General features: G+C 42.4%; 2 protein-coding genes across 7 annotated transcripts in view; one reads left to right on the top strand and one right to left on the bottom strand.

Moving 5' to 3' along the window:
* Positions 1-22240, top strand: part of ST3GAL6 (ST3 beta-galactoside alpha-2,3-sialyltransferase 6) — a 94358-nt gene that overhangs the window by 4560 nt on the left and 67558 nt on the right. For 4 of the 6 annotated variants that reach the window (XR_007155814.1, XR_007155813.1, XM_047876033.1 and 1 more), the window contains exon 1: positions 4031-4165. The exons of 1 other annotated variant lie outside the window; for it this stretch is intronic. The gene's annotated coding sequence lies outside the window, so the exon portion shown is untranslated. Of the gene's footprint in view, positions 1-4030; positions 4166-5486; positions 5792-22240 lie in introns of those variants that run through there. One more of the 6 variants, XM_047876030.1, reaches the window with a different exon arrangement.
* LOC125174507 (uncharacterized) overlaps positions 1-22240 on the bottom strand; it is a 77139-nt gene that overhangs the window by 41217 nt on the left and 13682 nt on the right. Inside the window, 6 exon segments of the mRNA XM_047874022.1 lie at positions 4059-4709; positions 12946-13032; positions 13035-13153; positions 13155-13327; positions 13330-13581; positions 18053-18274. Coding sequence (XP_047729978.1) covers positions 4059-4709; positions 12946-13032; positions 13035-13153; positions 13155-13327; positions 13330-13581; positions 18053-18274 — 1504 coding nt within the window.

The raw sequence follows: 22240 nt of genomic DNA, 5'->3' as shown, positions 1-22240 counted from the left end.
TCCCGTTAGCAAACTGAATCCGTATATACATTTATAATAGCTTTGCAATGGCTGCCTTCATTATTAGGAGATACCACAGTCTAATTAGTCACTCTATTCTTGGGCACTGTTTTCCTGTTTTTAAACATTATAAACAATGCTGCCGTGACCATCCCTAGTCATATTTTTGTATTTGTATGTGATCATTTCTACAGATGGAGTCCTAAAAACATGGAATTGCTGCTTTTTTTTAAAGTTTTTTTTTTTTAACATTTATTTATTTTTGAGACAGAGAGAGACAGAGCATGAATGGGGGAGGGTCAGAGAGAGAGGGAGACACAGAATCTGAAACAGGCTCCAGGCTCTGAGCTGTCAGCACAGAGCCCGACGCGGGGCTCGAACTCACGGACCACGAGATCATGACCTGAGCTGAAGTCGGCCGCTTAACCGACTGAGCCACCCAGGCGCCCCTGGAATTGCTGCTTTGAAGGTGATATACACTCATAGCAGATTGAAGTTTGGGAAATGTAGAGAAGACTCTGTGCCATTCACAGCGCACTGTGATGACTCCAGCTGGCACTCTGTTTCAGGAGTGCTATCGAAACTAGTTGTTGTTGTTCATTTGTTTGTTTCAAGTGTGAATTTCGGAACATGAAAATAGAAAATACAAAACTATTTGTAGTTTCATGCATGCTTTGCCCAGCAATTCCCCTTTTCAGGATCCATCCAGTAAAAACATTCTCATGAAGCGAAATAGCAGTAGGTTCCGCTCTGTAAACCAGCTGAGAGATAAAGGAGTTAGCTAAAGATGTTAATTCGTGGGCTGAGTGCCCCCAAGGAAAGTTACCTATAATACTTTGACAGAATTACCAGTCATGCAACTGGAGTAGAAGTTAGGAGAGCATCTCCACAGACAGGTGGGGAGGATAGGACATCTCCCTCCTGTCTTGGGAGCAGGGCCCAGCAGCTAGGACAGTGGCCCAGGCCTCTAACACTTCTAACATAATTAAGAGCTCTGAGCAAGCTGCTTGGAGATGCAGTAGTTTTGCCGACTGAGCCCACCCACCTGCAGGAGGCGCCTTACCAGGGTTTGTTCTGGGTGCTACTCAGTAACCAGAATGGCTGCCTCTTCTGGACCAGGATAAGTAGGAGTCAACTAAGAGATCAGTGTCTTTCCCCACCCTTTCCTCTTTCCTGCTCCTCTTTCCGACTTTGCTTGGCTTGAGGCCAAACTGTCTTCTAAGGAAGACAGTTATGGAACTTTAATTAGGGTTTTGAAATTCAAAACCATAACAACCTTGTAAATTTGATAGCAATCACCAAATTGCCTTCTAAAGAGGAAGTTTTACTTCATCCTTCTTTGAATAGTTTCCTTGACACCTTGATGAAACTCATTAAGCTCATTAACCTTAGTTGTTGCCAATCTGATTTCTCCTTATTGTCTACATTTTCATAAACATTGTTATAAAAAGACACTAAAATCTTTGCACCTGTTTATGGACTATTTGTATTTCTTCTATGAAATACAAATTTCTGTGAAATTTGTATTATGCTTGCTTATGACCATCATCTTAATTTTGGCTTCCACCAGATATTTTATATGTTCGTGTGTTTAGAACATGATGAACCCTAGTTCCACTCTCCTACCTCCCCTCATTCTCCAGTTTGTGGAAGGAGAGTAAATGCAGTTCCTGAGACTGGGCTACTCAGAACTCTGAAACCTTGCAGGGACTAGCAGAGTAAGGAGACACTGCTGTTTATGAAGTTGCAAATAAGCTTTCTGATAGACCCGCATTCCTTTTCCAAGCACTCACTATACGGGGGAAATCAACACAATGGTTATTTACATAAACAAACATAGGGCTGAGATCCTGCTCTGAAATGGGGATGTTGCAGAAGTTGTGGCACTGCTTAGGAGAACTAAACTGCCTTTTGCTGAAGTAACAGTTTTCCCAGGCTGTAGGCAGTCGGCTCTAAGTTAGGATTTAGACTGCCTACTCCCTGTGGTTTACTCATTTTGAGATGCACATGTTCTTTAAATAACTGCTTACAATAGATAAAACCCCAAGACAGCCAGGAGAGGCTGGCAGGATCTTCATTTAGAGTGGGAGGAGGCACAATTGTATGTGAAAAAAAAAAGTTTAGTTTGGTCAAAATCGGTCTTGAGCCAGATTACTGTTTAGAACTGGACAACCTAAGTCTTGAGAAATGTTAGAAAAAAGAATTTTTCTTTTTATTATTAATGTATAAGGCGATATTGTTAAAAAAATGGCCTCTTGTCACTTGAGGTGACTGTTCTGCTGAGGGGACAGCATTTTGAGTAGGTCTCCCCTATATGAAGTAGACAGTCCTACACCAATCATGCTCAAAAAGCCTGTTCTTGGGACAGGACATGAGGAACATGAGGATTTGGAAGACAGGACTTATACTGGGATTGAGGAAGATGTCCTAGTGTCTTTAACCTTACTCTCTACAGGGTACTGAATGGCACCCCAGGGTAGTGTGGGGAACCTGGCTTGAACTTGTCCCTAGGGTCACAGAGGCCATATCCTATGAAACAATGTGATTTTAATTCAGAGACTGCGTCATCCATAAACACCTAGCAAATGGCCAGCCTTGTATGTGCACTGCCTAAAAATTCTGATTTTGGTGGCCATTCATTTGATTCACAGCTCCAATGTAGGCACTATGACATTGGGCACATTGCTTAACCTCCCAACTCTGTTTCTTCATTTCTAAGATGAGATTATTCTGGCTTACAGGATGGATGGGAGGAACATAGATGATACGTAGGCAGTAACTGACTCATAGTGGGCAGTGACTGGTAGTTAATATTCTTGTTTCCTGACCTGATGGTTTTTGCGCCAAGCAACGTGCCAAGAATTCTTTGGATCATCATCTATTTGAATCCTAACAAGCCCTGAAGATAGGTTGTATTATACCACTTTTACAGGAGACAAAAAGGAAGCACACTGACGTGAAGCCACTTGCTTAAGGTAACGAGGCATGACAGTGGAAGAGGTGGAATTTGAACTAGGTTAGGGTGACCTCTGCCTTCTTGGCCACTACTACAAAGCAGCACAAAGGCCAACTAGGAATAGCAGATGGCCTCTCCCCTGAACACATGACTTTGCAGATCCCCAAATCCTAAAAAGGGCAGAGTGGGTGAAGCGTAACACTAGTGTAATTCTGAAGATCATGAGCAAGAGAAGGGTAGTATGGAACTCAGGAGAAACTAGAAGAGCAAAGCAACCTCAAGGAAAACTGACCTACACGGGCAAATTCCCTAAACATCATTCACTACTCTGGTGTCTCAGGAGCGACCTTTAAAATTACACAATTTGTGTGGCCCTCTTCCAAGGCAATCCACAGACAGGGAAAGAGCTAGAAATGTTCTGAACACACTCCCATTTTTTGGATTGGTAAATCTGGGAAAATAACAAGTGCTGCCTCCTAGGGCTGTTGTTAAACTTAACACAAATACCAGAAGGTCCATCACAGAGGAAAGGCTTTGTTTCAGCGCGGTGACACATTGCCGCTTTCAATTATACCCAAGTCTGTGGCTCTTCTCTCTGGGGTCATTTGACGGCATGTGATTACGATGCTTAGTATGCAAAGGCTGGAGCTATTAACTGAATGTTGCTAGACAATGAATTATTTCACAAACACTGAAATATAAAATGTATTCAGAGCCATCCAAGTATGAGGACATTATTAACAATGCTTTTCTCGAGAGCGCTACTTTAACAAGAAAATGCACATCCCACCTTCGTTCTTCCCCCTAAAGTAACATCTCCAAAAGATAAAAAGCACCAACACATTTGTCCTTGAAAGGCAGAGCCCGGGAATTCTGGAGATCTGAACACCCCTCCCTTTCTGCTAGAGACCAAGCCGCCTGCCTCGCCTGGTGTCACAGAAGTCCCCGGTGCGCCAAGCAGATGTGTTTACTCCAGCCGCCCGCCAGCCCGGCGGGGAAGGGGAGTACCCTGGCCGCCCCTCACTTTCGTCCCGGCAGCTCTCCAAACAACACCAGGGCGGGATGGGAGTGTCTTCTTGGCTGTGGAACCTGATCCTCCTACCTTGTCCTGAAGCCACCCGCTGCTTTACCCGGGCCCTCCCGTCGTGGTGATTTTCCGTCCCTGACGCCCGGCAAGGGCGCGCGGCTGGTGTCCGCCCAGCCCGAAAGGTAGGGGCTCGGCTGCTTTCCTGCCTCCCTGCTCCGGGGGGCGCGGAGCCCTCACAGCCTCGCTCTGCAGTGCACCTTCCTCCGTGGACTCGGGGGCGGCCGTGGTCAACGCGCGTCTGGCGCCAGCAGACGAGCAGGAGGAGCGACCCCGCGGCTGCGGAGGCGCTCGGCGCAGTCGCCTGGGATCCGGACCCCAGCGAGGAGGGCAGCGCGCGGCCGGGCGCCTCGGACTCCGCTCGGCGCCGCGCCTTCCCCAGCTCCCCCGCCTGGTCCGCGGACGAGGAATCGTGCCGGCGCTGCCCCTGACCCGGGCCACCTTCCTCCGGTTTCCGCCGGCCGCGGGCTTCGGCGGCCCGATGCTGCAGGCGCCGCGGGAGAGGCAGCGGCCGGCTGGTGCGAGCGGCGGCGGGCGGCCGGAGAGCCGCAGGCCTCCCGCCGCAGAGTCCCGCACGCCTCTGCAGTCTTCGCGCCTGGGCCTCGGCGGGTAACTCTCCCGCCGGCTTCCCTGCGGGTTTGCATTGCCGGGGCGAGGGAGGTTGGGTGGCTCAGACCGAGCTCCTGACCCTGATCCGGGCGGCCTGGGGTCTGTGCGGCCCCAGGGGCTGAGCGTCAGGGGGCGGGGGACACGCTGAACCGACAGCCCCTGCATGCGCCCTGCGGACCCCAGAGCGTTGCGTGCTCTTGGCCCCCGGGTTTAGGGGGTGGGGGCACCGGCCCGGTAAGTGGAGCCGTGGGGCGCTCGGACCCCCAGGGCGGGAGGAGGTGTGCTGCGAGGGTAGAGGACCTGCTTTGGGACCCTCTTTCCTGTGATCTCAGGAGAGCTTGGGCACTCGAGTGTGACCAGGGTGGGGGCCCTTTGCTTGCTGTTTTTTGTTTTTGTTTTTGTTTTTGTAAAAGGGAAGGGTCTGTACTCGAACAGGAGGGACTAGAGGTCTGGAAGGTTCTGGTCTTTCAGAAAAATTTCCAAGAGACCCTCCTTCCCGCCACGGTAGAACTAGACCTAACAAAACAAGCACCGAGGCAGTCTGGGGAAAAGAGCGGCGGTGAGAAAATTGCAGTGTTTGGCCGCCGTTAGTTTTCAAGATTAAAAAAAGAAGAGGTTTGTCATTTTGAGGCCGCTTGCTCTAGAGTTTCCTGGAGATCTCAGCCTCTGTCTTGTGTGCTGTTCTTTTGGCTTAAAAGAACATCTAGAAACGATTTTCAGAAGCTGAAACCCCAGACACCTTATAGGATCTTAAGCAGAAGGGGCGGGGAGGAGGAAGTGCTTGCTGTTAGAAAGGTACTATTTAAAAACTGCATGTGAGAGTGGGGATAGGAATGACATCGTGGATGCCATCAGAAGCCACATTAACTGCAGGTTCTAACTCAAAAAAGTCACATGCGTCTGAGTACTATGATGGTGGAGAGTTCAGGACACTGCAGGACAGTCAGAAGCTTCTTTTCCTCTTTGGCTCTTCTCCCCATTTTCACGTGGATGTTCAGGTTTCTGATGGCTGTCTGTTTTATCTATGCTAGCATGGATATTGGACTTTCCGGTCTTCAAACTTACTCTCCTAGCCACAGAAGATGACCCTTTTAGTTTACCGCGAGATATTAAGTGTTTGGGAAGATCCGATTGGCTGCCAGGTTAGTTTCCTTTTGAAAGCACACCGATTTGACATTTGGAAACTGGTTTGTGTTGCTTCCTTTTCTTCTCACCCAGGACGGCTTTTCACATTCAAATCTGCAAAAGAGACAGATTGTCTTGTAGTCCCCTGTGTCTGAATAAGGCCAGTTGCTTCAGAGACACTTCAGATAATGGCAACTTTGGTTTATGAGAACTTTTTCAGAAACTGATTACGTTAACCCTGATCTGGCTTCATAAGCGTCTTTAATTGTTCATGTGGAGGGGGAGAGGAGATGTTCATTTCTTGCTCAGTGGGGCTTCCCTGGAGCAATATTTTTACCATAATCCCTGAATGTCACAGTCCCAGAGTGCCTGCCTCCGGATAATGGGGCAATAAAATGAGACCATGTTGCAGTGCATTTGTTGGAGATATTCCCCAATGATTTGCCCCAAATCAAGAAAAATCTTTGAGGCCCAGAAAGGGATGGACAGTATTGGCACAATACCATTGAAAGACTTACTGTTATAAACAAACAAACTCCAAAACGTAAGTCTGTCTTTTGTGAAAACTTTAATTCTCAAGTTATCCAGAGGGAAGTGACAGCTGTTTTCTTCTGTTGGAGCTATTTCTGTGTTCCACATCGTGTGGAATATTCTAGGAGAGAGGTAAAGTAGTGGCACATTTCCCATATTTCTCTGATACATCTCCTTTGCTACCAATGCAGATTACCAGTTGGCTTCCATGGGTTTTATGATTCCATCCAGGGTTGGGGGCCAGATATCTGTTTGATATGCATTCTAGGTAATGCTTATCAAGGAGGTGAGAAAAGCACAAAACTCATGTGGCATCCAGTAGGATCCCCCGTGTGTTCACATGTGTTTTTTTTTTTTTATTAGATCTTCCCACCAACTCTAGGAGACAGGAATATTTAGCCCCATTTTATAGTTAAAAAAAAACTAAGATTGCTCTAGCTTAAAGGATTTAGAATGGATCACACGGAGGTCTGCCTAACCTCTGCTTTACGCCATCCCAGGAAGCCTCCATAGCATACATTCCTCACAAATTCTTCCATTTTTTATACATATTGTTCACCTTTGCCTTGCACACTCAAGTTATATATCCCCTGTTCTGAATATACTTCCTTAATTACCCCCAGGCTGGGCTTCTTGAACAGGTGGTCTGAGTATTTTATCTGCCTTTCCTTCTGAGAGCTTCAGACTTTCCTCAATTAGGTATCTTCTATCTTCTCTGCATCTTTGACGGGTCACTTTGGTGTGCTGTGTCTGGCCAAATTCAGGAGGATATGTTATCTCTACTGGATTGTGCTCCAAAAATTCTTTTCATTCTGAATATATTTTCACTGAAGTTCCTACTCAGCCTTCTCTCCTGGAAGGAGTCCTCCCAGGGCTACATCCCCACTTTCACAGTTGAAAGTAACCTCTCCTATTTATCGTGATTACAATGGATAACAGTACGTATCAGAATTTCCAGGTGAACCCTTTAAGGGTTAAAAGTAAATTAACCTGTTATCACACTGTATGTTAATTATACTTCAATAAAGATGTATTTGATTGGGAGTCAGCTTGATGTAAGGCAGACAATGGATGCATTGGATATTATGGCATGTCAGGAGGAAACTGTATTTCTGGTTCTATATTAGGATGTCAGAAGTACTGTTTCCTCAGCATGGTGAGGTAGCAGGAGTTCTTTCTGCTGATGGTGATTCGCCAGCACCAAACAAGCAGTAGGGCCTTAGGCTTGGTTGGGAACTTGGCTGCCATACAGCCAGGCTAAGAAGGGGTGAGATTCTAGGGGTGAGTTTATGAGGATAAAACAAAGTAAGGAACAGTAGGACGTGGGTCTCTTTCCCATGTCCATATTTCTTTTTCATGGAGACTTTTTGTCATCCAAGGGGGAATGGCCAGCTTCCCATTTGCTGTCACAGCCTTCTGCATCAACCAGGGAAGGGCTTTCCTTTTCTTGGGAGACAGAGGAAGGAAAGCACCCAACCCTTAGGAAATTTGTTTTTGTTTTGTTTTTGTTTTTTTATCACAAACACTGAAGCACCCAAGTGAAAAGGTGCTCTTCTTCCCCATTCTCTCTTTTTGCCCTTATACCTAAGACACAGTGTGCCTAGTAGCGTGTAATGCTGGTCTTTGAAGGATTCTTTAAATCTGGAGCTACCTTTATCTGGTTGGGAATGGAAAGATCTGTAGGAGATGAGAATAGGGCCTCCAGAGGAGAACAGGCAAGGAAGCTGGAGATTCTTGAAAGGGAAGCAGCGTTACCTCCACCTTCCACAGGTTCTGGAAGCAGGTCCGGAATCGGTATGGTTGTGGGTTATGGTCACTGTGATAGAAGGTCAAGGTGACAAGGGAGCAGAGAGTGGTTTTGCAGTGGATCTTAGGTGACTTTCCGCACAGTCATCCATAAGGTGGGACTTGAGATTTAACTAATATTTACAGAGTATCCACTACATAATAGGAGATGCTCTAGGTGCTGGTGGTGGGGGTAGGGCATCCAGTGTTGAACAAGATAGAGCCCTTGCTCTTAGAGACCTTATGTTTCTGTGGGAAATGGAGTCAATAAACAAGGTACAAATAAATGAAAAAACATGTTTCAGATACAAGCCAGTGCACCTCAGGGTTTGCTAGAGAGAAAGCTTCTTTAGAGCAATTGGAGCTTCTCTGAGGAAGTAGTTTTTGAACTGAGACCTGAATGATGAGAAGCAGCTATCAAGTGAAGAGCAGAAGGAAAAGCATTCTAGGAAGAGGGAACAGAATCTGCAAAGGCCCTGAGGCATGAATGGATTTGGGGGTGTTTGGAGAACTTTTAGAAGCAGAGGAGTAAAAAGGGGGAGTTTGGAAGAGATGCAGTCGGGAAGGTGGGAGGCAGTTTATGTGAAGCCTTCAAGTCTTGGAAAGGAACTTGAATTGTGTTTTAATTAGAATGGGATGCCACCAGAGATTTTTAATTAGAGATTAAGTCAGTCTTCACCCAATGGGCATGGCCTTTCCTGTTTGTGTCTCTTACTCCCTCTCCCTCCCACACACACACACACACACACACACACACACAGACTCGCACATGCACATTCACCCTCAGCCAGCTTTACTTCCCTCTCTTAATTGGCCAGCACTGATTTCTCCTTCCTTGCCCCAGGCCAGGGCACAGGCATCCACCTGGAGAATCAGGAGTCAAAGGACCCTGGACCCCGTTCCTTTTATACTCTGAGATAAATCCATACACTCACTTAGTTTCACCTTTATGCATAAGACTGTCCATCACTAGTTCTGATTTCTCAACCTCTCTGCAGACTGAACCTCTAATTATCTCTAAGACGTCCCTGGGTTGGCTGGTGATGTCTGAAACTAGATACTGAAAATTAACTTAATTAAGCAAATCAATTGCAATTGATATCTTATGTAAGACAATGATTGTCACAAGAGGCAAAAATTTAAGTAACCCAGAAACCCTTGCCTTTTCGTGAATATCTGCTCCTTCTCTCCCAGACTGACATCTACACAGTCTGTTATAGGAGGTTTATGTTCTCTTTAGAGTATAGTTTCAGTGGAAATGTGCAGGATTCTTGTAGTATTTGTCATGGGAATGTACTATGATGTGTGAGAGATTTCATTTCTATTGGTCTCTGTAGATGATCTCAGAGTAGTAGTTAAATCATGAAGGTTTATGTCCAAGCTGATGTCTCTCAGTAGCATTGGTTTATAAGAAATGAACAGAAGGTTCCAGCATTTTATCGATTATGCTTTGACTCTAGGATAGCTCCTCATTACCAGTATGTTACCCTCTGGGGAAGCTTGGTACACTCCCTAGAAAGAAAATTGTTTTTAAGATTCTTTAGCTAGATGCCCGATTTGTTTATTAACTCACATACTTAATGTCACTAATGTACATCACTTGAACAACTCACTTTTAGCTTTTTGTGTCTGTTGTTTTGTTTTTTTAAATCTGGTTGATGACATAAAATCCGGAATACCTTTCTGTTTGAGAGGGCAGTGATTACATCTTGTCTTGTTCACCGCTGTGTCCTCTGTACCTGGTGCAGTGTCCAGAACATTACAGATAGAACAAACATTTGCCAAGTGACTCAATCAGTGTCCATGGATTAACCCACAGTGTTAATGTATTAGCTCAGTTGTAACATCTTTATAACTATTAGGATTCATCTTTGTAACTATTAAGATTATCAACTTGTTATCTCGAAAACTTTACCTATTGGAGAAGACAGGTGAAAGATGAATTCATCGCTGTGGATTTGCATATATTAATTAAAACTCTTTTGTCTTTGAAAAGTTTGAAAACTCTTTGAAAATATTTTAGTGTACTTGCGTTGACAAGAAAGAGACCAGAATGTAAATGTCATCAGAAGGATATTTTCAAATTTGTTTCATGTACAGTAAACTTTCTAGGCCAAACGTGGGGCTTGAACTCATGACCCCGAGAGGAAGAGTCCCATGGTCAACCAACTGAGCCAGCCAGGTGCCCCAGGAAGTCTTCAGTACAGTTTCATAATTCATAATTATGTTGATTTGAGTTGGGTTTGGTTTGTGGTCATACTACTGGGGAAGTAAATGTGTGTGCCAAAGATGTGAATTACAAAGCTATTTCCCTCTATGATAGTACATTTTTATATCCACGGTTTTAGGCACTTTAGTAGGTAAAGATATGCACTCATTGCTGAAGTTCCAACACTTATTATGATCTTCCTTATATTCCTATTAGCTATCATTTAACGTAGTATGAGACACGAACAAATGCTCTGGAGGATGAAAAGTTCTCCTTGTCAGGATTGCCAGAGCTAGGAGGAATGGGAACAAGAACCTGGCTGGCGAGAACTGAGAGATGGGGTGCAAGAGGGGCTGACTGGGGGTTCCTGCTGAGACTCATAGTGACAAAGTTTCTCCCAAAGAATAATGTCTTCAGAGGGCATCCTCTTGGTTAATAGAGATATTCTGTATTCATATTTAAAAAATTCTAAATATTTAGGGGTGCCTGGTGGTTCCGTCGAGTATCTGATTTTGGCTCAGGTTATGATCTCACAGTTCATGAGATCGAGCCTGGTGTTGGGCTCTGCACTGACAGCGTGGAGTCTGCTTGGGATTCTCTTTCTCTGTCTCTGCCCCTCTGCCCCTCTCCCCGACTCATGCTCTCTCTCTCAAAATAAATATAAAAACATTAAAAAAATAAATAATAAAAATAAAAATTCTAAATATTTAGAGGCTCTACCTTTTAGATTTTTTTTTTTCTGGCCCACAAACACATGATGCTATATAAACACAGCCTTCTTGTTTTTTAGCTCTTTCTAAGGAGTCCTTTCCCCTGACCCCATCAGATTTCAGTCCTCAGAGAGGTTATCAGTCCTTTGTTTCTGACAGTTGGTGGAATTTTCTTCATAGGAAATATTCTATTGCAAATATTTAGGCTGGCACCACAGAAGGTGCCATTTTTGTTAAAAATAAAAATTTTTAAAGATAAACTAGGGGTGCCTGGGTTGCTCAGTCGGGTAAGACTCTTGGTTTTGGTTCAGGTCTTGATCTCACAGTTCTCGAGTTCGAGAACCACATCAGGCTCTGTCCTGATAGTGCAGAGCCTGCTTGTGAGTCTCTCTCTCTCTCTTTCTCTCTCTGCCCCTCCTCCATGCTCGCTCTCACTCTCAAAAATAAACATTTAAAAAATAATAAAATAAAAGATAAATTAATAAATACCATAAACATATAATATATGAAACAAAATTAGATGCTTTTATTAAAATCTTGTGCAACCCTTTTGTATGTAAGATTCCCAGAGTTGGAGGAGGCAAAGATAAGGGAATGTGTACACTTTCTATGTTTAACATAGGGCCAAAGAAGGTAGAGATTTAAAAAAAAAAAAATTCCCTGGCTTATTTATGGATAATTTGTAGCTGCACTTACCAGTTGAACATAGACCAGTTGCATTTAGATAAGAGCAATGAGATGATAATTGAGGCATTCAACTAGGGCATAAGAGGATGTTCAACTGCTTTTTAGCAACAGCAATTAAATTAATTTATAACTTTATTTAGTTGATACACTTTGAAAGTTAAGAGAACTTTCTGTTGAAAATATAAATAATCTGTGAGATAAAGGACACTTCTTTCAAATTACTTTTGGTATTTGGAGCCAATATTTTAGATAAATGTCAAAATAAGTTAGCTAATTATTCTTGTTTGATTCCAGCTATGCTGCAAATAAATTCAATATAATTGGATATTTTGATAAGCAGGACATTAAGAGAGAAGTATGCTTTCTGATCATGAAGTACCTGGATATGCTTTCCAGGCACTAGCTTTTTTGGAGGACAAATCTAGGCTACCAATTAAAAACATGTTTTTGGGGTGCCTGGGTGGCTCAGTCAGTTAAGCTTGCAACTCTTGATTTCAGCTCAGGTCATGATCTCACAGTTTGTGAGATTGAGCCCTGTGTCTGCTCTGCTTCACTGATGGCCCAGGGCCTGCTCGGGCTTCTCTCTCTCCCTCTCTCTCTGTCCCTCCCCAGCTGGCACACTCTCTCTGTCTCTCTCAAAATAAATAAAACATCAAAAAAAAAAAAAAAAAAAGAAAAAATTTAAAAATGTTTTTACAGATTTGGTAGGGGTCTTCTGCTTTAACCGTGAAATGGTATAATTATATCCTTTTTTTAAATTGAGTTATGACAAATTTATCATCATGAAAACAAGTGTAGCCAGCCATCTTAAAAAATGCCCCAACCACTGCTTCTCAATGCAGAAAGAGTAAAACTACATACTTTTTTCACACAAAAATCCCATCTCTGTCCCCTAAAATTCCCCTAGTTTCGTTCATTAAAAGGGGATTAAAAAAAAAAAAAAACTTGAAGAGTACTTTACAGCAGCATTCAGCTTTCCTCTGAAATACTCAGCATCTTAAATATTACATACATTTCTTTTTTTTTAAATTTTTTAAAAAAGTTTATTTATTTTGAGAGAGAGACAGAAAGAACGAACAGGGGAGGGGCAGAGGGAGGAGAAAGAATCCCAAGCAGGCTCCGAACTGTCAGCACAGAGCCTGATGTGGGGCTTGAACTCACAAGTGGGTGAGATCATGACCTGAGCCAAAAGCAAGCGTAACTGGCTGAGCCGCCCAGGTGCCCCTCTTTGTTTCTTTTAGTAAGCGACAAGGGTTCAGTAGATGTGTGTCAATGAGGACTTCCCCAAAATGGCCTTTAAAGATAATCCCACAACATATTTTCTGGCTCTTCCATGTGTGAGATCTGAGAAGGAAAAATCTGGCATTCTGTTAGAGCCAGAGGCCATCTCTGTGTCTGAGCCATCATCTGACTGGTTACTATAACAAGGAGACTGAGCACGGGAGGCACTTGAGGTGCCTGTGAACATCAGAACTGTGACATTTAAATTCCTTGTGCAGTTTATTGATCTGGTTGCTTTTTATCCTGTTGCCAGATAGAGTTTTCACTTTCTTTGGTTTCAATGTAGTCTTCAGACTGGGTCCTGTCCTTGCGTCTACCACATGATTCCAGGGTTTTTTGGTTTTTTTTTTTTTTTCTTTTTTGATCCTGTTGGCAGTTTCTTCCATCTTTTCACAAGCAGGACACAGGCATTACAGATATCTCCTGAACGAGTCTCATGCAACCCAAAATAGCTCTGGAAGTCCTTTTCATAGCATTTACTGCCAATGAATCGAAAACTGGACGACTTAGCTCAGCAAATACAGCAGCCCTCTACACTTAAGTACATCTTTGGCGTGCGAAAACCAAACAGCTTTTCTGCTGGGCTTAGGCCTTCCAAAAGCAGCTGTTAAACACACAATAATGTTTCTGAAGTGCCGAGTGCACGCCAAGCCATCCCCCTTCCCCCAACTGCTCCTTCTTCCTCCTCAACTGACTTGTCTAGAAAGCCATGAAATAAGGGGTACCTGGGTGGCTCAGTCGCTTAAGCGTCCGACTGCCTTTGGCTCAGGTCGTGATCTCACCATTCCAGAGTTTCAGCTCTGCATTGGGCTCTGTGCTGACAGCTCGGAGCCTGGAACCTGCTTCAGATTCTGTGTCTCCATCTCTCTCTGCCCCTCCCCTCTTATGCTCTGTCTCTGTCTCTCTCTCTCAAAAATAAATAAACATTAAGAAAATTTAGAGGGCCATAAAATGATATATTCTTATACAAAATCTTCTACCTGAGCTCTCTACCTATGACCACCAATATTCCTGCCTATGTACCTTCTATAGAACATTATTTAAGCCTGGTTTTCATTACACAAATTTTTTTCTGCTCAAAAATCCAGAGAGTTTCTCCAACTGGTCTTTGAAGTTTTCTGTCATCTCATGTTGCTACCTTTCCTTTTACTCTCCCATTTGAACCTGTGTTACTGCAGGCTTCCAGTACTTTAGCTCGGGATGTTCTGTTGATACTTAATGCTTTTCTCCTTTCACTCCACACTGCCCATTCCAAACCAGATGGTAATCTGTGTTCATTTTCTACCCTTACGGCTTTTAATTTTTTTTTTTTAACGTTTATTTATTCTTGAGACAGAGAGCATGAACAGGGGAGGGTCAGAGAAAGAGGGAGACACAGAATCTGAAACAGGCTCCAGGCTCTGAGCTGTCAGCACAGAGCCTGACGCGGGGCTCGAACCCATGGACCGCGAGACCATGACCTGAGCCAAAGTCGGACGCTTAACCGACTGAGCCACCCAGGCGCCCCTACCTTTACGGCTTTTAACTACACGACTCTGCATAAGTTGCCTGTTACTCTGAGCATCACTTTCCTTATCTATAAACTCGACATAATGGCCACGTCACAGTTATGGCAATAAAAGAAAACACATATAAATAGTTCAGCATAGGTTCTGCCAAATATCATTTAATCTGTATTACTTGCCGTTATTATTGCTACAACTATTACCATAGCTATGATTATAACTCTATTCTTCCTTGGATAGTTACAAATTAACTTTCTCCAGAGAGTCTTTCTGGTTGATTTCATGGAGCTCTAATTTTCCCTTCAGTCTGTTTCATCTTAGCACCTGGCTTCACTTTGGACTTTATTAGTATACTCATGTTGTTGCATTTCTTTATTCTTCAGTGAACAGGAACAAATGTTTGGGCACCTAGGATGTGCCAGGTGCTGTGCTATTTATTCTGTAGGAACCCAAGGGCACACGAAGGGATGAAGTATATATATATGTGTGTGCACATTCACCCGTATGGGTTTTGGGTAGAGTTGGGATGAAAATCTATTGGTTGAATGGCACTAGGAGTCTTTCACAATAAACTAGGGTTACGAAGTAAAAACTGCTCTATTCAGATGAACATTAAAAATCTTAACAGCTTTTAGCTTTTTTTAAAATGGTTTAAAATTATGATAGTTATAGATATCTTTATTCTTCAGACAGTTTTATATATGCTTTCTTTCCTAGACTCTCCTCTATTGTCATCCAAATGCAGAGTGAAGGTGGAAAGTGAAGTCCTCCTTGAAGAGAATACCAACAGAGGGTTCCATAACTTGGAAGTTATTCTGGAGAGGGGGGAAGTTGGAAGGTGAAGAGAATATTCCAGAAAGCACAAATGGAATGATCAAAGGCGCTGAGGCGTAAAACAGTGTTGAGAATGGTTAAGAACTGTGCAAAGTTTAGTGCTCTTAGCCCATAATGTTCAAAATCAAAGGCACTGAGGCGTAAAACAGTGTTGAGAATGGTTAAGAACTGTGCGAAATTTAGTGTTCTTAGCCCATAATGTTCAAAATCAAGCATTTGAGGAGATGCCGCAGGAGAGAATGCAGGATCAGCTCAATCAGACTGAGAGGCCTATGGCTTATGATGTTTACATCTCCCCATGAGGTTATGCCTTTGGGGATGTAGCTCTATATGGACAATTTATAACAACCCAATTCTTCACATTGCTTCTAACATTAGGCTTGTTAGCATTTGGCGTGGAATACATCTTTCCCATTTGCTGGTTTCATGAGAAAATGATGAAGACATTAGTAATGGTAATGTATAATTGATGTTGGAGCTCTCATTTTTAATAACCCAACTATTTAAAACATAGAGCTATTAAATATCTTTTGAGACTTCTGAAGTGTGGGATTGTAATTGAAATTTGAGAATAGGGATGGGTTTCAATGGGGCAGAGACATCCTGGGAGAATAGTCAAGAGGGTCACTACAAATTCATAGCCTTGAAATGTTCAGTGCCCCCTTAATACATTTTACACAATAGAAGGCCAAGTGCTTCTTTCTCTTCCTAGCTTTATTTTCTATAATTACATGCTTGATAATTTATATGTAAAATTTTGATCAATACTTGCTCTTCATTTCTTTGTTTGCATTGCAATTACGTTTTGTCTTCACTCTCCTTTCTTAGGAATCATCCAGATTTGAATATCAGTATGTTATTCCGAGCTTATGCAACATCTAATGTTCACCGTCTGAATTATATTTAATCCTAGAAAATCTTCTGTTTTTACTCCAAAAATATGTTTTCTACTAAGTCTGTGTGGTGTCCAGTATTTTAATCCAGTCCTTTGGTGTTAATTTCTCTTGCTTGGAGATTAAGCGGCAGGACCCAGAACACTCTAACCACAAGTGTTTAAAATTCCCAGAGAGGAATTAGATGTGAAAGAAAAAAACACTTGAACTATACTTAGCCTGAAAATGGAATGTGTGGGAGAGGTCTGCAAGGAGGGTAGGAAAACAGAGAGCAAAGCAAAAAGTGTCCTAGCATGTTTGCAACACTGTAGAGGGGAGGGAGTACCCTTATTACTTATAATGTGTCCCTGCTTATCAAACAGCTTTTTAATTATCATCCATGGATTTGCCTATGGAGGTTGCCAATCTGCCAGTTCAAACATACGTATTCCTTGGCCTTCACATTTTTCTCATTATAAGTAAATTACCTTAGCATTTGCGGTTACACACCAGCTCCTAAGAGGTAAACAGCTCAGGTAAACTGGCGAGTTGAGTGTCTGAACAGCAGATGTGAGTGGCTAACTCTTGGCTTTGGCTTTTCTCAAGACAGTGCCCCTCTCTGAGGTTGTACTTAGGTTGCTAAGATCTCTATTTCTTGGACAGCTCCAACTTCTCTGATGGTTTTTTGTTTAATTAAAAAAAAATTTCTTAATGTTTATTTATTTTTGAGGCAGAGACACAGCATGAACAGGGGAGGGGCAGTGAGAGAGGGAGACACAGAATCTGAAGCAGGCTCCAGGCTCTGAGCTGTGAAGTTGGATGCTTCACTGACTGAACCACCCAGGCGCCCCTCTCTAATGTTTTCCTAAAGTGAAGTTTTCATGGAGGGGCGCCTGGGTGGCTCAGTCGGTTAAGCCTCGACTCTTGGTTTCAGCTCAGGTCATGATCTCATAGTTCGTGCGTTTGAGCCCTGCATCGGCCTTCACGCTGATAGTACCAGAACCTGCTTGGAATTCTCTCTGTCCCTCTCTCTCTGCTCCTGTCCTGCTTGTGCTTGAGCACGCACGCTCTTTCTCTCTCATAAATAAATAAATAAATAAATAAATAAATAAATAAATAAGTAAACATTAAAAAAAGGTAAAGTTTTAGTGGAAATGTATCAGACATACAGAGGAGGACACAACCATGTACGTGCAGTTTGCTACATTTCTTCCCAGTGAGCACACCTTGTAACCTGCCTCAAGATGAAGAACTAGAACGTTGTTCACCCTCACAAGTGCACCATGGACTCCCCTCCTGTCACTGTTTCCCTCCTTACATGTAACCACTATTCTGACTTTTACCACCATAGAGTAATTTTTTTTTTTTCTGTTTCTCTTTAACGTGAATTAACATCAGGTATTCTAAATGGCTGTAGAGCATTTAGTCCTTCTGGCTGAGGGCGTGGCCTGGGCATTTCAAGAAGAATGTTATGGGTTGAATTGTGCCCCTCAAAAAAGACAAGTTGAAGTCCTCCTATCCCTCCTATCCAGTACCTCAGGTTGTGACCTCATTTGGAAATAGGGTCATTTCAGATGCAGTTAGTTAAGATGAAGTCATGCTGGGATAGGGTGGGCTATTAGTCCAGTAGGACTTCCATCCTTATAAGAAGCATCCTTGTGAGGACAGAGACACGGGGGTAATACCATGTGAAGATGTTGTATTGGAGTGATGCATATATAAGCCAAGGAACGCCAAGGAGTGTGAGCAATCCTCAGAAACTAGAAAGAAGCAAGGAAGGATTCTTCCCTTCAGCTTTCAGAGGGAGCATGGCCCTACACCTTGATCTTGGTCTTCTAGCCTCCACAACTATGAGACAATAAACCTTTCTTGTTGGAAGCCACCCTGTCGGTGGAACTTTCTTCTTGAAGCTCTGGGAAGCAAATACAGAGGGTTTGCGGTGGGCCTGGGGGTCCTCCTCTTTGCATCCCCCCCAAGGGTGCACCTGGCCGTTGCCCTGGCTACACCCTGTCCAAGCTGCTCCTGTCTGGATGGGTTTCCAGGATGCTCTGTCTCGCTCCTGGTTGCTCCACACCTGTGATGTGCCCTGTAGGAAGACAGAGGTTTTGTTACTGTTATATGGCTTTTTCCTGATTTCTTCGCTAGTGTTTTCAGACCGAGCCAGTTTGGTATCCTGACATACTTCAGACGAAAGCCTTGCGTATCAGCCTTTTGGGTCTCTGCTGAGGGGTCCTACCTATCCTCCTGCATCCAGACTGGAGCCACATCCTCCATCTGGTTTCTCCAGTTCCTCTGGTCCAAACCATCTTTGATAGGAAAAAAAAAAACAACATTATTCTTTAAATGCCATACTCTATTTTAGTATGGCATGCTGAAAATAAAGGTTTCATTTTGCTGTACAGAGGCATATCAAAGACCAATTCTCATCTGAGAAAATAAGCCCTCAGATCGAAATGCAGCCCAACAATTAGACTTTAGTAAGTAATCAGGAACTATGCAGAACATATTAGATAACAGAGCACTTTCTTTAGCAAAGGATTAGTTTTAGTCCGCCTTACAACTTATCTGTTTTTTATTCTGGGCTGAGTGTCTGGTGTGGGGAACCACAAGGATTGTACTGTTGTGAAATTCCCAGGGAGACGCCACAGACTCAGGCCACTTCCTGTGCTCTGGGCTCTTTTGTGTCCTTGCTTTGGGACCTAGGGTTTCGCTGGTGGCTTTTGACTTAAATGCTCTTAACACAGACTCTGTCCCTTAATGTCGTATGTCCATAGCATGTGCCCCTTACTTTCTGTCCAGAAGCCATTACTTACTGCTACTAACTATGGGGAAATCTTCAGGACATTTTTAAAAATCACAGACAAGGGGAAGTTTCAAAAGTTTAAGTGATCCTACTTTTGGTTTCTGGTCTATTTGTCATTCCTTATTCTCATGCTAAGTCTCTTTCAACTACTAGTTCCTGCTGTTTTTACTATCTATCTATCTATCTATCTATCTATCTATTTCTATTTCTGTTCTGCCCTCTGAGGGGGAATGCAAAAAAAAAATGTGGTTTTAGGCAAATCATGTATTCAGTACAGTATGCATATTATGCAATAAAAATAATAAAATGTGCACCTCGAATCTGTAGTTAAGAGGTTAGAATGAGGCAGAAGGTTATGTTTGGTATGTTTAATTGTCTATGTTTAAATGTGTGACTATATGGGTTCGCTGTCTTGGTTCAGATACTCCTTATGCTCTGCGACCTTGTGCCATGGGATAAATGAGTAATAAATATCTGTGTCAGATGGATGGACGGACAGATGGATTAATGAATGATGAAACTGGTCCATCTTGAACAGTGATTTTATTGAACTACTGGTAGGATAAATTTCAGTTGGGTTCACGGCTGCATCCTGTAGCCTGGAAGGATTTCCCTAAGCCCAGAAGGATTTTTTGGACTAGAGTCCGGGATCTAGAAGTGAAATCTCCTTGGCTTGTCTGTGGGACATGCTGAAACATTTGGCTAGTTGTGTGAAAATGGGGCCACAAGGTCTGACTCCCTTGTGGCCTCAGTATGACAGAGTTACTTCTTTCATTGGAAACCTAGTTTTGTTTTTTTTTTTTCTATTTACTGACTTGGGGACCGCGTACACTTCTTTGGAAATCAGCCAAGAGACTGCTCTTCCCTTTCCCTCTGAAGAGAAATGCCCTTCTTCAAATTCCGTTTTGCCTTTTCTGGACTAGGTCATCTTATAGTGTGAAGAATGCAGCCAATAGTGAAGTTATCCGTATTTTGAAACATTTGCCTTTTGAGGTTTTCTCAGAATTCTTCTGTATAGAAAATGACACTAAAGGTGGAGGAAACCAATAGATGGGTCTTCACGTATTTGTGAACTTGACCTCAGTTTACACTTCAAAATAAAACTTGTTACAGTGTCCTTGAGCAAAAAGTTCCATTAATGTAAATAGATCATTGTTTTTGGTCACACTGTTTATAGGTCTGACCACTTCACGATCATTTTATTGCTTTGCTTAATTGTCTGTTTTATCAAACGTTAACTCTGACACATAGTAGGCACTTGCCAATCCCTTGATTCTAAAGAAAAAATTGTTTATCTTTCTGTGTGGTTGTGCCTTGGATTATTTTCTGGCCAGAGCACAGAACAAGGCATTCCAGAGAAATATTTGTTTTGTTTATCTGCTTGCTCAAACGCTCTGATTTTTCTGTCCAGGGTGGTGTGGCCAGGAGGCGAAAGTGGTTGTAAGATACAGACTGTCTTCTGCATCTACTTTCTCTTCAGTATGTTCTGTTTGCAACAGGATTAGTATAGGTTCGAATTAACTGGAAATTTATTTTCTCATTTAAAATACTATTAACTTCCCCTTTTGAGAGAGTCATAGTATTTTAATTATTTAGTTATTTTTACCTGACTTGAATTATCAAAGATTTATGTTTTTAGAGAAAACCCCATTTAAAAGGGAAATTTCAATTTTAAAGTATTTCTAGCCATTTGTAAGATTCACTGTCTCAGTAAACTATTTTATTGAATTATCTAGATTATTATTATTTTATTGAATTATCTATTATCCAGATTGAAAAACAAAAGAGCTTTGGCTCCAAAATAACATTTATATAGGCAATTCTCTGAGAGCAACCTAAATGTCCGCTAGTAGGGAATTGATAACTTGGTGATGCATTTGGTTGATAGAATATTCTACAGAACTTAAAAAGAATGAACTAGACCTTTCTGTATCACATCGATATGGATGGACCTCAAAGTACAGTGACAAATGCAAATTTCAGAATATTATATAATTGTCATGTAAATGTTAAGCATTACTTAAAACAAGGTCACATCCTATATAATGTTTATGAATGTGTGTGCGTGCATGTGAATAAAAAGTGGAACCCACATGCACATGCATGAACAGGAGGAAAGTTCCATGTTGACCTGTTCCTGGGGAGCTCTGATGGCTCTCAGGTACAGAATAAGGACCCAGGCAGCAGAGTCCCTAGACCAAACTCTGGCTCGCCACCTTCCTGCTTTGAGACGTTGGACAAGTTGACTTCTCTAAGCCTTTCTGTGTCCTTATGTGCAAAGTTAGAGTAACGGCGCCCATGCCAGTGCTGTGTGCGATCTGTGAGTTCCTGCGGGCGGGTAGGCACACCGCCAAGACTAGCTATTAACTGTTTTCATCATTACTCCCATCGGCGGCTTCAGTTCTTCTGTGTGAAGCGTTCCTTCTCACCTCAGAATCTTAGCAAATGCCGTTTCCTCCGCCCGGAATGTTTTTCATTTTCACCCTATTTCATCTGGTTAACTCTTGAGTGGAGTTCTCTGAGAATTTCCCCCAAATTCTTCGAAGAAGCTCCCTGTCTTTCCCTAGCTGGGTCAGTTTTTAGCCATACCAATATTGTAACTTAATAATTAGCTGTGAACTTCTTGCTAATACCTGCCTCTCTCCTGGATTGTAAACTTCTTTTTTTCCCCCCTTCACTACTTTATCTTTAGATCCTTGAACAATGTCTGGTATAGAATAGGCATTGAGAAATTTTTTATTGATCACTTCAACACTTATTGTAGAAGGTAGAAACTTTCAGAGTTAATTTTATCAGGAAATAAATTTGACTCACTTTGCCAAAAGGATTAAACCTACTGGTATTAGGAAGTAAATCTAGGATTATATGATTTCATTAAAAAAATTACTTACATAAAAAAATCACATGCATTGGTTTATTTGTAATAATATTATAAAGTACCCCAAATTAAGATTTGCATCGTGTTTGTAACTTGGCTTTAGAGAATCCTCTGATGGATAATAATATAAGCACAGATTTTTATGTGCTGTGGAGAGCAGAAGAATTTCCAACACTTAAATTTCGATTTTATGTATGTTCATTTGATTGCTTACCCTCAAGCTAATTCACTTTTTTTCTTTTAAAAATAGCAAAGGAGGAATTAACAAACAGATGATACTTCCCAAGGGACAGAATAAGCTAAGTTCATTCAGAATTAACTGAAAAGTAAATAAGCAGTTTGGAAAAAAAGGGCTTTCATAAATCAGATTT

Source organism: Prionailurus viverrinus, chromosome C2 (assembly GCF_022837055.1).
Source record: "Prionailurus viverrinus isolate Anna chromosome C2, UM_Priviv_1.0, whole genome shotgun sequence".
Lineage (NCBI taxonomy): Eukaryota > Metazoa > Chordata > Mammalia > Carnivora > Felidae > Prionailurus > Prionailurus viverrinus.
Note: the sequence above shows the minus strand (reverse complement) of the source record. Positions and strands in the feature narration are given on the sequence as shown.